The sequence below is a fragment of the Oncorhynchus clarkii genome, chromosome 30 (genome assembly GCF_045791955.1).
Source record: "Oncorhynchus clarkii lewisi isolate Uvic-CL-2024 chromosome 30, UVic_Ocla_1.0, whole genome shotgun sequence".
Classification (NCBI taxonomy): domain Eukaryota; kingdom Metazoa; phylum Chordata; class Actinopteri; order Salmoniformes; family Salmonidae; genus Oncorhynchus; species Oncorhynchus clarkii.
The window spans coordinates 15,163,272-15,176,134 of record NC_092176.1 but is presented as its reverse complement, the minus strand read 5'-3'; the positions used below and the strand labels follow the sequence as shown (position 1 = coordinate 15,176,134).

At 40.1% G+C, this 12,863-nt stretch overlaps 1 protein-coding gene across 1 annotated transcript in view; it reads left to right on the top strand.

Moving 5' to 3' along the window:
• LOC139389260 (transmembrane protein 132C) overlaps positions 1-12,863 on the top strand; it is a 215,902-nt gene that overhangs the window by 152,209 nt on the left and 50,830 nt on the right. The window contains exon 5 of the mRNA XM_071135811.1: positions 7,475-7,618. Coding sequence (XP_070991912.1) covers positions 7,475-7,618 — 144 coding nt within the window. The remainder of the gene's footprint in view (positions 1-7,474; positions 7,619-12,863) is intronic.

The following is a 12,863-nucleotide window of genomic DNA, read 5'->3' as shown; positions in this document are numbered from 1 at the left end:
TTTAATAGCTTCATGACACAGATGGATTGTCATTTATTTTCTGAAACATATTTGTCATCTTCTTATGCCCTTTTTATTGTCTCCCTGTACACAAATAATGTGAAAGGTAGAAAACGTTTGTTTATCTCAGAGTAGTGGGTTATCTAAGCTTTTTTTATTTTTATAAATAATGAACTTAAATTGCTTGACTGTTTAAGGGCTATCACATTTTATATGTGCATCCGTCATATTAATTCATCACCTGCTCAAATTGAGAGAAAAAAATATGAGTGGGCCAGCACACCCAGTATTATAATAGGTTATGCACACAACAATCAAGTAAAATATTATTGAGTAGATAAGACTGCATTGGTCAATGATGTGCTCCTACTTATTCGTACGGTAGGCTACGTGAGCAAGGCACATTAAGCTGGGTTTCAAACTGCCCCAGTGGTTTTGACATAGGTATAAGCACAGATGGGTCTCTCTCCCTCTCCACACCAGATGTATTTTTACTGCTTTCTCTCTCGCTCTCACCAGTGCTTTATGAATAATACAAGCCTTTCAAATCCCTGGCTCAATGTTGTGCTTGACCTGCTCTAGTGGGAGCAGTGGTCAAGGTGGCTGGGTTAGAATGTGAATGTTTTTGGGCAGAGGCAGATGTGGCGAGCGGGATCACTAGCCTATAGCCTGGGACAACACAGGGAGCTTGGATGGCTGCTTCTCATGCTGGCTGTGTCACTCTGGCTGACACTATAAGTCTCACTTATTTTCAGATACAGGCCAGATGCGGGCAGAAATTATGGCCCAGACCACATCTCCAAGCAGCGACCGCACTGTGCTGAATGCTAACAGAGGCCCATGATAGACTGGGCAGCCACTTCTCCCAGATGTTATAAGGCAAAGGCCGAAAAACAATCAATCTGTGTGGCTGAGACAGGGCTGATTGGCTATCAAATAGGGTCTCCAGAACTGGTAGCTATTTGCTCCTGGGTCACAGAACAACCCGCATCAAGGCCATGCAAGGTAATAGTGTTAAGGAGTCACTCAATAGAAGTGAGTTTTAGGTATATGGTTTCTCAGGTATAAGGGTGACAAAAATGTATCACATTCCTAAAAAGTCTAAGTCTCCCATCCAGGTGGTAGCATTACACTGTTAAAACGAAGTGCTTTGTAACACTAAAACTAGTGGCAACTCAGCTGGCATCACCTTAAAGGAGACAAAACCTTATATTTGCTGGAATATTGAAACACATGGTTGTGAGGGTAGTGTACTGAAACATTCATCCTGAGGTGTTCTGAAACCTGACATGGTTTGTTCTAACACCACATAATCAAGAGTTGTGCACCACCTTGACAGAGACTGGGAGCACTAACCCGAAAAGGCATGTCCAGTGCAGAATTAGATCCCTTCTCTTTCGGTGTTGTTCCCTCTAAAGCTCCTAAACACTATGAAGGTGTTTTGAATCCTGTCTAGTGCAGAATTAGATCCATTCTCTTTCGGTGTTGTTCCCTCTAAAGCTCCTAAACACTATGAAGGTGTTTTGAATCCTGTCTAGTGCAGAATTAGATCCATTCTTCTAGAGTCTCCCAATACTGAAAATGGGAGTCCCTCTTATTGTATATTCCCTGCTCTGATATGGTGTTGATTAACTGCTCATCGGTAATTCCAAAAGCTCAAAAGTACAGTACTATGCTCACCAGAAAATATTGTTTTGTGAAAATAAATGGTTTGTCCAGGATAATAACTAATGACTACAACATTACTTTTCCAATACATGATTGAAGCTTCAAATGCTTTCTGTTATTTGCAAATTATTAAATTACAAAACATTAACAGGTCTTTCACTGTCATGTGTTGTCCCTCGCTGGCCTCTAGGACACCAGGCTGCTTGTTATGGCGCACACCTGTCACCATCGTTACGCGTTTCTGCGCATAATGACACTCACCTGGACTCCATCACCTCCTTGATTACCTGTCCTTTATATGTCACTCCCTTTGGTTCCTTCCCCAGGCGCCATTGTTTCTGTTTCATGTCTGTGCGGTGTTCGTGTTTCCTGTTTTGTATTATGTTTTCGTTTATTGATTAAATCACTCTCTCCCAGAATTTGCTTCCCGACTCTCAGCGCACATCGTAACATTCACATTTTTATATTGATAAAGATATGTATAATATTCTTCAAAATCAATAGAAATGTGGCATATTTCACATTCATGGAAAGAAATACAGGCAATGACTGCTAACGTTAGAAGTAGCAGTCATACAAAACTTCAGCCCAGGGCTCATTGTGATCCACCGGTCATCCATTATGTGAATGTCCTGACCTGAGTCTTTATTTTCAGATCATGATACATGGCATGGAAGGTTGTTCAGATTAATTGAATCACAATACAGTTGAGATAGACAATATGATTGACAGTTGGCAGTAGTCTGTGATCCAGGTCTTGATTGGTTGTGTTTAGGACTGGCCAGCCTGTGGGTAACATTGTATGTACGTATGTTTTTCTGCAGGGAGACAGAGAAAAAAATAATAATAATAACAAGCAATAAAGACAGTACATGAAAGTATAATTACGTTATAAAATAATATAATATTAAATTGCAATATGAATACAATTAAACATATCAATACCAATATGCAGAAAGCATATACGTGATTAAGCTTTGCAAATAGAGATAGCATCAAGATAACAAAAATTTAAGTTAGGCCAAAGCTGTAGCAGGCAAAAATGGCAGTGGCTATTTTGTTTAGCATATAGTATGTTGGGTATACATCAAACAGTAAATAAAACTCATCAAGCTAGTAGGCAAACAAGCCAGCAGTATTAACTAAAAAGCAGGCCTAAATTTGCATAAATTAGCACGAAGGGTGCAAACAATGAGGTGTCAATTAACTCCAGTAGCAAGAACACTGATCAATTAATCAAAATGTTTTACTCAGACTGTTAGCATTAAAGGCCAACGTCCTACACAAAACAAATGTTTTATTGAGTTCATTATTTTTCTGTTTCCTTTTTCAATGTGATAACATTTTGTACTCACGTTTTAATTGACATACTTTCTTGGATTGTGTAAAACAGTTTTGTCCTGAAGAATGGCTGAGTATCCCAAGGCAGTGTTTTGACAAGTAGGAGTCCTGGGTTCACCTGCAATTAGAATATCAGTGATGAAGGCCCACTTTATACATGTTACCTCTGCTATAACTTGCAAAGCCCTAAACGTTTTGATTGTAACATTTATTTGTAAATGCCTGGTCAACTGTAGCTATAATTAGTGCCAAAGTCTACCCTAGGAAAATTATTACATTCCCAGTGTCTTCTTTAAAATGTTTACCAAAATATTGACAGGAAATTCAATCAATATTTATAATCAATCAATATTTATGCAATAAATAATTTGAAATTGAAAAATATTTGATTATACGAGAGACACAGTCTGCCCAAAAATATTTTTTTGTGTTTTGATGATGCCTTTTACATGCACCGAAAATCCAAAAAGTGTTTAACGCTCCATTCTGTTTAAAAAAAAACATTCAATGTATCATAACACTTGCATTGGGTGTCACACCCTGGCCATAGAGAGGCTTTTATTCTCTATTTTGGGTAGGCCAGGGTGTGACTAGGGTGGGCATTCTAGTTTCTGTATTTCTATGTTTTCTATTTCTTTGGGTTTGGCCGGGTGTGGTTCTCAATCAGAGGCAGCTGTCTATCTTTGTCTCTGATTGGGAATCATACTTAGGCAGCCTTTTTTCCTTTCGCATTTGTGGGTAGTTGACTTTGTTAGTGGCACTATAGCCCTAGTAAGTTTCATGGTCGGTCTATTTTAACAGTCTACAAGTTAGAGTAATGATTCCTGTACTACAGGAATCTGGCTCATATTTCACTATGACCTCTGTCTCATTCAGAGTCAGCTGTAAGTAACTCTTCTGTTGTGCACCACATCTCTCCATTTTGCCAATAATTGCGCTTTCTGTGTGTGTGTGGCTGGCTATGTGGGCCATTGAAGCATCTTATTACTGACCGGGCCTGCTCTCTCACTTCTGCTGGTCCCAGCCTGCTGGGTCACTTCCAACATACTGTAACTAATGCAACACTGCCCTGTGTTTCAGCAGGTCTCAACCATTTACCCCATCTATTATAAAATACCCTCTGGAAATGGAGGAATCCCAGCAGACAAAGAATTAATTTCCTGCAGCCCCTATTTTAAGGGGAATTGAAGCAAAGTCAGCACCAGAGTGAGAGAGAGGGGTTTATATGCTATGTAACACTGTCACAGTCAATAAAAATGTAATGAAAAGCTATTTGAAGATGGTGCCACATTAAGTGTTTTTGTGATTCCTTGCTATCTTTTGGCACAGCTAATAATCATTTCACTCCAAAGCCTGAATGGACTGGGTAATTGACGCTTACAAAAGTCCAGGCTCCTTTTAACGGAACTTAATCCCCCTTTTCTCTCTTTTTTTTCACAAGCACACAGTCATAAGTAAAAGTATTAAGGACCCGTGCTGGCAGTATACGGAGCAGTATACAAATTCATGTGTTCTTCCCTCATGCAGAGAAAGGAACATGTTGACAGGAAGTCATACACACAGCAGATAGAGCCTGTTACAAGGTGTCAGTATTAGTGATATGAAAATATGTCAATGTCTTCTATAGACATCATTTTGGAATTAGGTTAATAACCATACCTTAATTCTGCACAATGTCATGCCATCTCAGAAGCATTTGAAAGCCAAGTCTTCAGTATAGACACAGCTTTAACCAAGGTTTTGTAGTAGCAATTACAGTGCCTTGCGAAAGTATTCGGCCCCCTTGAACTTTGCGAACTTTTGCCACATTTCAGGCTTCAAACATAAAGATATAAAGCTGTATTTTTTTGTGAAGAATCAACAACAAGTGGGACACAATCATGAAGTGGAACGACATTTATTGGATATTTCAAACTTTTTTAACAAATCAAAAACTGAAAAATTGGGCGTGCAAAATTATTCAGCCCCCTTAAGTTAATACTTTGTAGCGCCACCTTTTGCTGCGATTACAGCTGTAAGTCGCTTGGGGTATGTCTCTATCAGTTTTGCACATCGAGAGACTGAAATTCTTTCCCATTCCTCCTTGCAAAACAGCTCGAGCTCAGTGAGGTTGGATGGAGAGCATTTGTGAACAGCAGTTTTCAGTTCTTTCCACAGATTCTCGATTGGATTCAGGTCTGGACTTTGACTTGGCCATTCTAACACCTGGATATGTTTATTTTTGAACCATTCCATTGTAGATTTTGCTTTATGTTTTGGATCATTGTCTTGTTGGAAGACAAATCTCCGTCCCAGTCTCAGGTCTTTTGCAGACTCCATCAGGTTTTCTTCCAGAATGGTCCTGTATTTGGCTCCATCCATCTTCCCATCGATTTTAACCATCTTCCCTGTCCCTGCTGAAGAAAAGCAGGCCCAAACCATGATGCTGCCACCACCATGTTTGACAGTGGGGATGGTGTGTTCAGCTGTGCTGCTTTTACGCCAAACATAACGTTTTGCATTGTTGCCAAAAAGTTCCATTTTGGTTTAATCTGACCAGAGCACCTTCTTCCACATGTTTGGTGTGTCTCCCAGGTGGCTTGTGGCAAACTTTAAACAACACTTTTTATGGATATCTTTAAGAAATGGCTTTCTTCTTGCCACTCTTCCATAAAGGCCAGATTTGTGCAATATACCTGACAATATACCTGACTGATTGTGACTGATTGTTGTCCTATGGACAGAGTCTCCCACCTCAGCTGTAGATCTCTGCAGTTCATCCAGAGTGATCATGGGCCTCTTGGCTGCATCTCTGATCAGTCTTCTCCTTGTATGAGCTGAAAGTTTAGAGGGACGGCCAGGTCTTGGTAGATTTGCAGTGGTCTGATACTCCTTCCATTTCAATATTATCGCTTGCACAGTGCTCCTTGGGATGTTTAAAGCTTGGGAAATCTTTTTGTATCCAAATCCGGCTTTAAACTTCTTCACAACAGTATCTCGGACCTGCCTGGTGTGTTCCTTGTTCTTCATGATGCTCTCTGCGCTTTTAACGGACCTCTGAGACTATCACAGTGCAGGTGCATTTATACGGAGACTTGATTACACACAGGTGGATTGTATTTATCATCATTAGTCATTTAGGTCAACATTGGATCATTCAGAGATCCTCACTGAACTTCTGGAGAGAGTTTGCTGCACTGAAAGTAAAGGGGCTGAATAATTTTGCACGCCCAATTTTTCAGTTTTTGATTTGTTAAAAAAGTTTGAAATATCCAATAAATGTCGTTCCACTTCATGATTGTGTCCCACTTGTTGTTGATTCTTCACAAAAAAAATAAAGTTTTATATCTTTATGTTTGAAGCCTGAAATGTGGCAAAAGGTCGCAAAGTTCAAGGGGGCCGAATACTTTCGCAAGGCACTGTAAATGAGAAGACCTTGCTTGGAATGACATTTTTCACTCTATAGGATTAAATGTCATGTGGGGTCCTCAAAGCAAAGAGCAGACAGTCCTCAATGATCTAAAGGCTGTGTACCTTGGCTCCAAGGCCTTTCTTTTGCTGGTTCAGCTTGCTTAGCTGTCTAATTGAAATCAAACTGTAATGAAGTGAATGGCTATAACAGACAATTTCATGTTCATGTCTGGCTAAGACAGTAAAGCCTTTCCCAGGCCTGTCTTAATTGGCCCAATTATCTCCTCTGACAGTGCGATGGCTGTGTAATGAAAGGTTAGGGGCTTTATTGGGAGTAATGAACCCCTGCTGATCCTCTTTCTCCACCAGGGTTTCCATTTAATAAAAATACTGAGGTCAGACACAGCTGCCCACTCACTAATAGAACTTGTTTCTCTACCCAGAGCTGTGAACTCACTAACAGTAACAGATCTATCCACTCAGTAATGGAGCTGATTCTAGAGCTGTCCACTCAGTAATAGTACTGATTCTAGAGATGTTCACTATAAAGCTGTCCACCCAGTAATGGAGCTGATTCTAGAGCTGTCCACTCAGTAATAGTACTGATTCTAGAGATGTTCACTATAAAGCTGTCCACCCAGTAATGGAGCTGATTCTAGAGCTGTCCACTCAGTAATAGTGCTGATTCTAGAGTTGTCCACCCAGTAGCAGTGCTGATTCTAGAGATGTTCACTATAAAGCTGTCCACCCAGTAATGGTGCTGATTCTAGAGCTGTCCACTCAGTAATAGTGCTGATTCTAGAGTTGTCCACCCAGTAGCAGTGCTGATTCTAGAGCTGTCCACTCAGTAATAATGCTGATTCGAGCACTGTCCACTCAGTAATGGTGCTTATTCTAGAACTGTCCACTCAGTAATGGTGCTTATTCTAGAACTGTCCACTCAGTAATGGTGCTGATTCTGGAGCCGTCCACTCAGTAATAGTTCTGATTATAGAGCTGTTTTTCTCCATGGTGTGTAATGTACTAATATTACCCTGTGTATGACTGTTGCTGGTCCTCTCTCTCTTTCTCTCAGGACACGGAGATCCTGAATACGGCAGTGCTGACAGGGAAGACTGTGGCTGTCCCAGTTAAGGTGGTTACCATCGGAGCGGACGGCATGGTCACTGACATCTCAGAGGCAGTGGACTGTCATTCCACAGATGAAGATGTGGTCAAGGTCAGTCATTAGAGGCTAATCAGAAATAAATTATTAGATTTGTAGACAAAAAAAATAAAAATAAATGTTTAAAATCCAATGAAAAAGATATTGTAGGTTTACATATGGTTTTCATATGGTCGGAAAAAATGTGTTTGCACGAGGCTCATGCAATTGCTGTTTATTTACATGTTGGTATTATTTGAGTGTGCAGATGTCTTAATTGAATTCCAGTGACCATTGTCCAGTGACCCGTGTTTAGTGGTTGGATGGTGACTGATTGAGATGGAGTTTCCAGTGAGATGGGTTTAAGCCATTTCATGGAAGGTGGAGCGTAATGAAGAATGGCCAAGTGCACTCAGTTGCATGGCCATTTATTGTTGTATTGACTGCTGGCACAGTCCAAGCCTGACTCATTGCCAGTTGCAAAAAGGGATAAAACTCAAGTACATTTTGAAACATTGATTTGTGTTGAATTTTGTCAGAATTCTTTTCAATCTTCTGGTGATGAAAATACTTTGGATATTGACTTCTGTGGTGTCTTTTTGTCTACGTGTCCTGCCAGTGTTCATCTATAGTTTAATTATAATCTCAATGGCTATATACAGGCTGTATTGTGCCTTGGGATCAAAGCTTGACTTGGACTGAAATAGGTTCCGGTACTCATTTTGGGTGCCGGTAATGTTTACATTTAGGTGCAGGAGCGCCGCTGATATTCCATAAGAGGAACAGGAGCTCAAGCAGTAGAACATTTGAGGTGCCGGTCGTGAGCTCCGGTGAGCTCCAGCCCAAGTCGAGCACTGCCACTCAGATTAGTCACTGACAGGTGACAAATGCCGGTAGCAGGCACACATAATTGTCTAATTTGCACAGCAGTAAAAAGAGAACAATAAGGCATATCCTGTAGGTGTGCCTGATTATGAAACGACTAAGACACTGGGAATCATTTATTTGAACCAAATAGGTTTGAATGAGAGTACATCTGTGTTGATTGACAATATACAGGCATTTGTACATTCTACATAACCACTTGTGTTAAATCAATAAACAAATCCGGAACAGATAAGAAGATTCTATTTTTAGAGTATATATTTTCAGATTTAAGCCCAAAGACAGGATAAACAAACACTCAGCGAAAGAAGGCATTTGAAATGGAAACATCAATGACAGGTCGCTTGAGTTTTCTTTTCTTTTCCGTGCCCTTCTCAAACCGAGGCTACACCGCACAAAACACAACACCAAACCCCAAACAGTACAGTGGGATTCAGGCAGAGCCTCCACATCAATGGCTCACTTCTGTTCTCGGAGAAATCCCCCCTCTGACTCGTGACAATGACTGGTAAATTATCCATGGATTGGCTAACTCTCCAACTGGAGTACAGAGACTTCAATCTCTGCACAGTCTGTTTCCCATCCTAACTGGCTGAGCTATCTATAGACAGGCCCATTATGTGCCAAAGACTCCGCCAATTGATGTCTGTTTCACTCTCTTTGAACATGTCATGACGATGAATTCAGCCAAGGAGACAAAAACCTGGGCCATCCTAATTACAGGTAGCTACTCTGTCTACACTAATGAGCTATAGTGAGGAAGGAACTTTGGCCTCGTTTTTGCGCTCAACATCTTAAAGATGATTTTCTTAAAGTGTGTTTAGGAGGACACTTTTTCTGTAGCCTACTCTACCACATTAGCATTATGTTATACTTGTATATTGAGAACTGATGTCCCTCCACGCCAGAATGAGTCTCAGAGGAAAGGGAGCAACCTCAGATAAAGAGGTTGCTGACAGAGGATGTTAGTGCCTTGAGTAGAAATAACTATGTTTATTCTTGCATAAATCAGTTTGGTGAAGAAGACCTAGATTGTATCAGTTTATTTCTAATCATACGTAGCCGTGGCTCATCAGTGTAAACATGACTAATTCATGTCATTTGGCCCTGGGGAATTGAAGGCAGTTTTAAGTATATTTATGATTGCACTGCATGTTTTTAAAAAGATATCTCATCTGACATGCTTCTCCCTTAACCCCACACTAGAGAATAATGCTACTTAAACAAATCTGTGTTGACAGGTACAGGCAGGTACTGTCATAGTTTTTTTTTTGCATGCATATATAGTGCAAATATAGTATATAGTCAATTTTTGTAGGTGAAATAGGACAGATGATACCAAATGCAGCAAATGTGCCAGGATGTGTAGTGCGATATGTGAGATGCCCATACTTTCCCCTGGTCCCAGATTAGTCTGATATCCCACTCTGTGTTGTGTTTGTCAGTTCGCTGAGGTTATTAGCCCCTGAAGTCGGTAGGTGAGTCACCCTCTCCAGGAGAGGTTAGGCAGTCCCACGCGTAGGGCTGTGGCGGTCACAACAGTGATTGTCAAGCAAATAAGTGTCGGTCTCACGGTAATTGACTGTTAATTAACAGAAACACATTTAGAATCTCCTGGCTTCCACACATAGCCTACAAGCCACTGATACAGACCTTTTGGAACATCTACGTTCTAAAAAGTCTAATAAATCCATGTAATATAGCTTACACCTTCAAAATAAATCTATTATTTATTTAAGACAGGTCTAAAGAAGCATGATATTAAGAAAATGTAGTCTATTTCAGAAGAACAGAATACCATACTCTTGTCCTTATGTTAGGTCCTGATCTGGCAATGCTAAATTGCTGTGGCTAGACTAGTTCATTTAGCAGACAAGATTTGCTTGGAATTCCATGGCATTGTTTTACATTGTTTTATAGTATGAATAATACAATTGAACAAGCTGAATAAAATACAAATATTTTCTCAAACGATTTGAGGGAGTGCGCACATGCGGCTATTCTGTGTTGAGCAGTTAACAAAGATATAGGAACTCCTATATGTTTAATTTAAAGTTATTCATGTAACTTTAGTTGTTCTACAATCGTTGGGTTATATGTTTTGATTTTAATACATTTTAAGGCTGCATGATGCGACTCTAATGATGATTTTTTTTAAAGCACTTGATAATGCCTCAAATTTCACGGCGGCATCCCCTTTGTGGCCATGATGTACCCTAAAAAAAGACATGCCTTTTGAAGCGAGTGGCCATTGTGCCCTTGGCCTGGAGTGTAACGGCTTTCGTCGTCGGATGAGGAAGAGTTGTCGGACCAAAGCGCAGCGTGGTAAGTGTTCATATTTCTTTATAGCACTGAACACTGAATTAACAAAAACAACAAAGGGAAAAAACCCGAAACAGTCCTGCAAGGTGAAAAACACTAAACAGAAATTAACTACCCACAAAAACCCAGTGGGAAAAGGCTACCTACAGTAAGTATGGTTCTCAATCAGAGACAACGATAGACAGCTGCCTCTGATTGAGAACCACACCCGGCCAAACAACAAAGAAATATAAAACATAGAAAATGAACATAGAATGCCCACCCTAGTCACACCATGGCCTAACCAAAATAGAGAATAAAAACCTCTCTATGGCCAGGGCATGACACGGAGTGCTGCGTTGTGCCCTTCTCCCCGAGTGCTGCACGCTCCTAAGCACCTCGCACTCAAATGACTCTCCATCACGTGATCAGGTCTTCCTCACAAGCTACAAGTGAAGACAGACACATTGGGGATGCAACTGCGCACGTCCTTATCCAATTCTGATGTGCAAATTGAAGATATTGGAAGAACAGTCCACATTTACTTTTCGCTAGCCAACAAGATGAGTAGGCCTAATGAACATCAAAAGCACTAGCCTATGTTAATCTACTTTCCCCATAGTACAAAAATCAACCTATTCTATATTGTGTGAGAAATACATATTATAAGTGACCGCAAATGCAATTATGCATGTAATGCTTTTATTATAAAGTTATCATAAATTATCTTCCCCAAATTTGAAGCTCACTCGCTGCTAATGTATGCCAGATAGGTTTAAACCCCTTGTAAAGCAGATTAATGTGCTTAATTTTAAGAAGTTATTTGGTCACTTTAGTTGTTATACAAACCCTATCCAAACATATTGTGGGCTAGGCTACATGAGGTGTGCGACTATGAATCGAAAAAGTCGCTAAAAAGGCAGTTTCTTATGCTGGGCATCATTGACAAGTGATAATATATAATTCACAAGTGATAGGCTAATATTGTCACCCATCAGACTTTTCTTGATTTAATCTTGTCTTTACATACTAAATAATATATTTGTGAAATTTATTTTGATTTAGAATGGACCATTATCATGCACTTGTCTCAAAACAGGGCCAGCGGGAAAAATGTCATCTATGCACTTAAATAGAGAATGGAGGACACTTTCCCTATGGTTCATTTTCATTCCAGCCAGTTAGACCATACTCATGTTGTAAAGATAAATAATGTGCTTAATATTAGGAAAGTTGAGAAATAAATATAGTATGCCTAGCCTATAGAAGGCTGATGGGATCCTCCACTTTTTAGTAGAGGCCATCACTGTTTTCTCGCGCAATTGCATAGACTATAGAAATGTTGCGTAACATGAGCTCATGGGCTTTCATGAAGTGTTTGATTTGATTTTTGAACATATTTGCATTGATGTCAGATTGATTAGAGCAACAATAGAGTGCTGAGTTCCAGGCATTTAGCAAGTTTGGTAGGCTACTAATGACTGTCAGCAGCATCAGAGCTTGGAGAAGCCTAATTACTGTGACTAAGCGGTCACGTGGAGTTTGACTGACTTCATGACTCGTGACCGCAGGTGTGGTGGTAATACTAGCACTAGCACTAGAAATTGCTCAGCTCTGCACCCGGGACAAGATTCAACCCAATAGACGTCAACCTGTGAGAATTCAAGTTTTTCCCCCTAGGCATCAGTACGGTGCTGATGTACAAGTAAGTGGCATGTCTGACCAACCTGGTCTCAGAGCAAATCACGTTATATTTTACTAAAGTCTGTGCCACTCCATTTAGTATGATATTTTCCTTTACCTTAGGATGCATTACATTGGTATACCAATGTAATAGGGCCGTACAATACAATATGAGTAGGACGTATAGTATCCCACATCTTAATCGCACCAGTTTGCTTTGACCCGTTTAGTATGATATATTACGTTCGACTGCTTTTGTATGACAACCACCCTCCTTTCGTTTCTGCCTTAAGTGACCTACTGTCATACCAAACGTAACATATTTTACTCATTTGAGTATCCTGTATTTACGTAGGCCAATGTAATGTTACCTGACGTAAAGTAACATATCATACTAAATGGAGTTTCACGGATTTTAGTACATTATGTGTTTTGCTCTGAGACCAGGCTG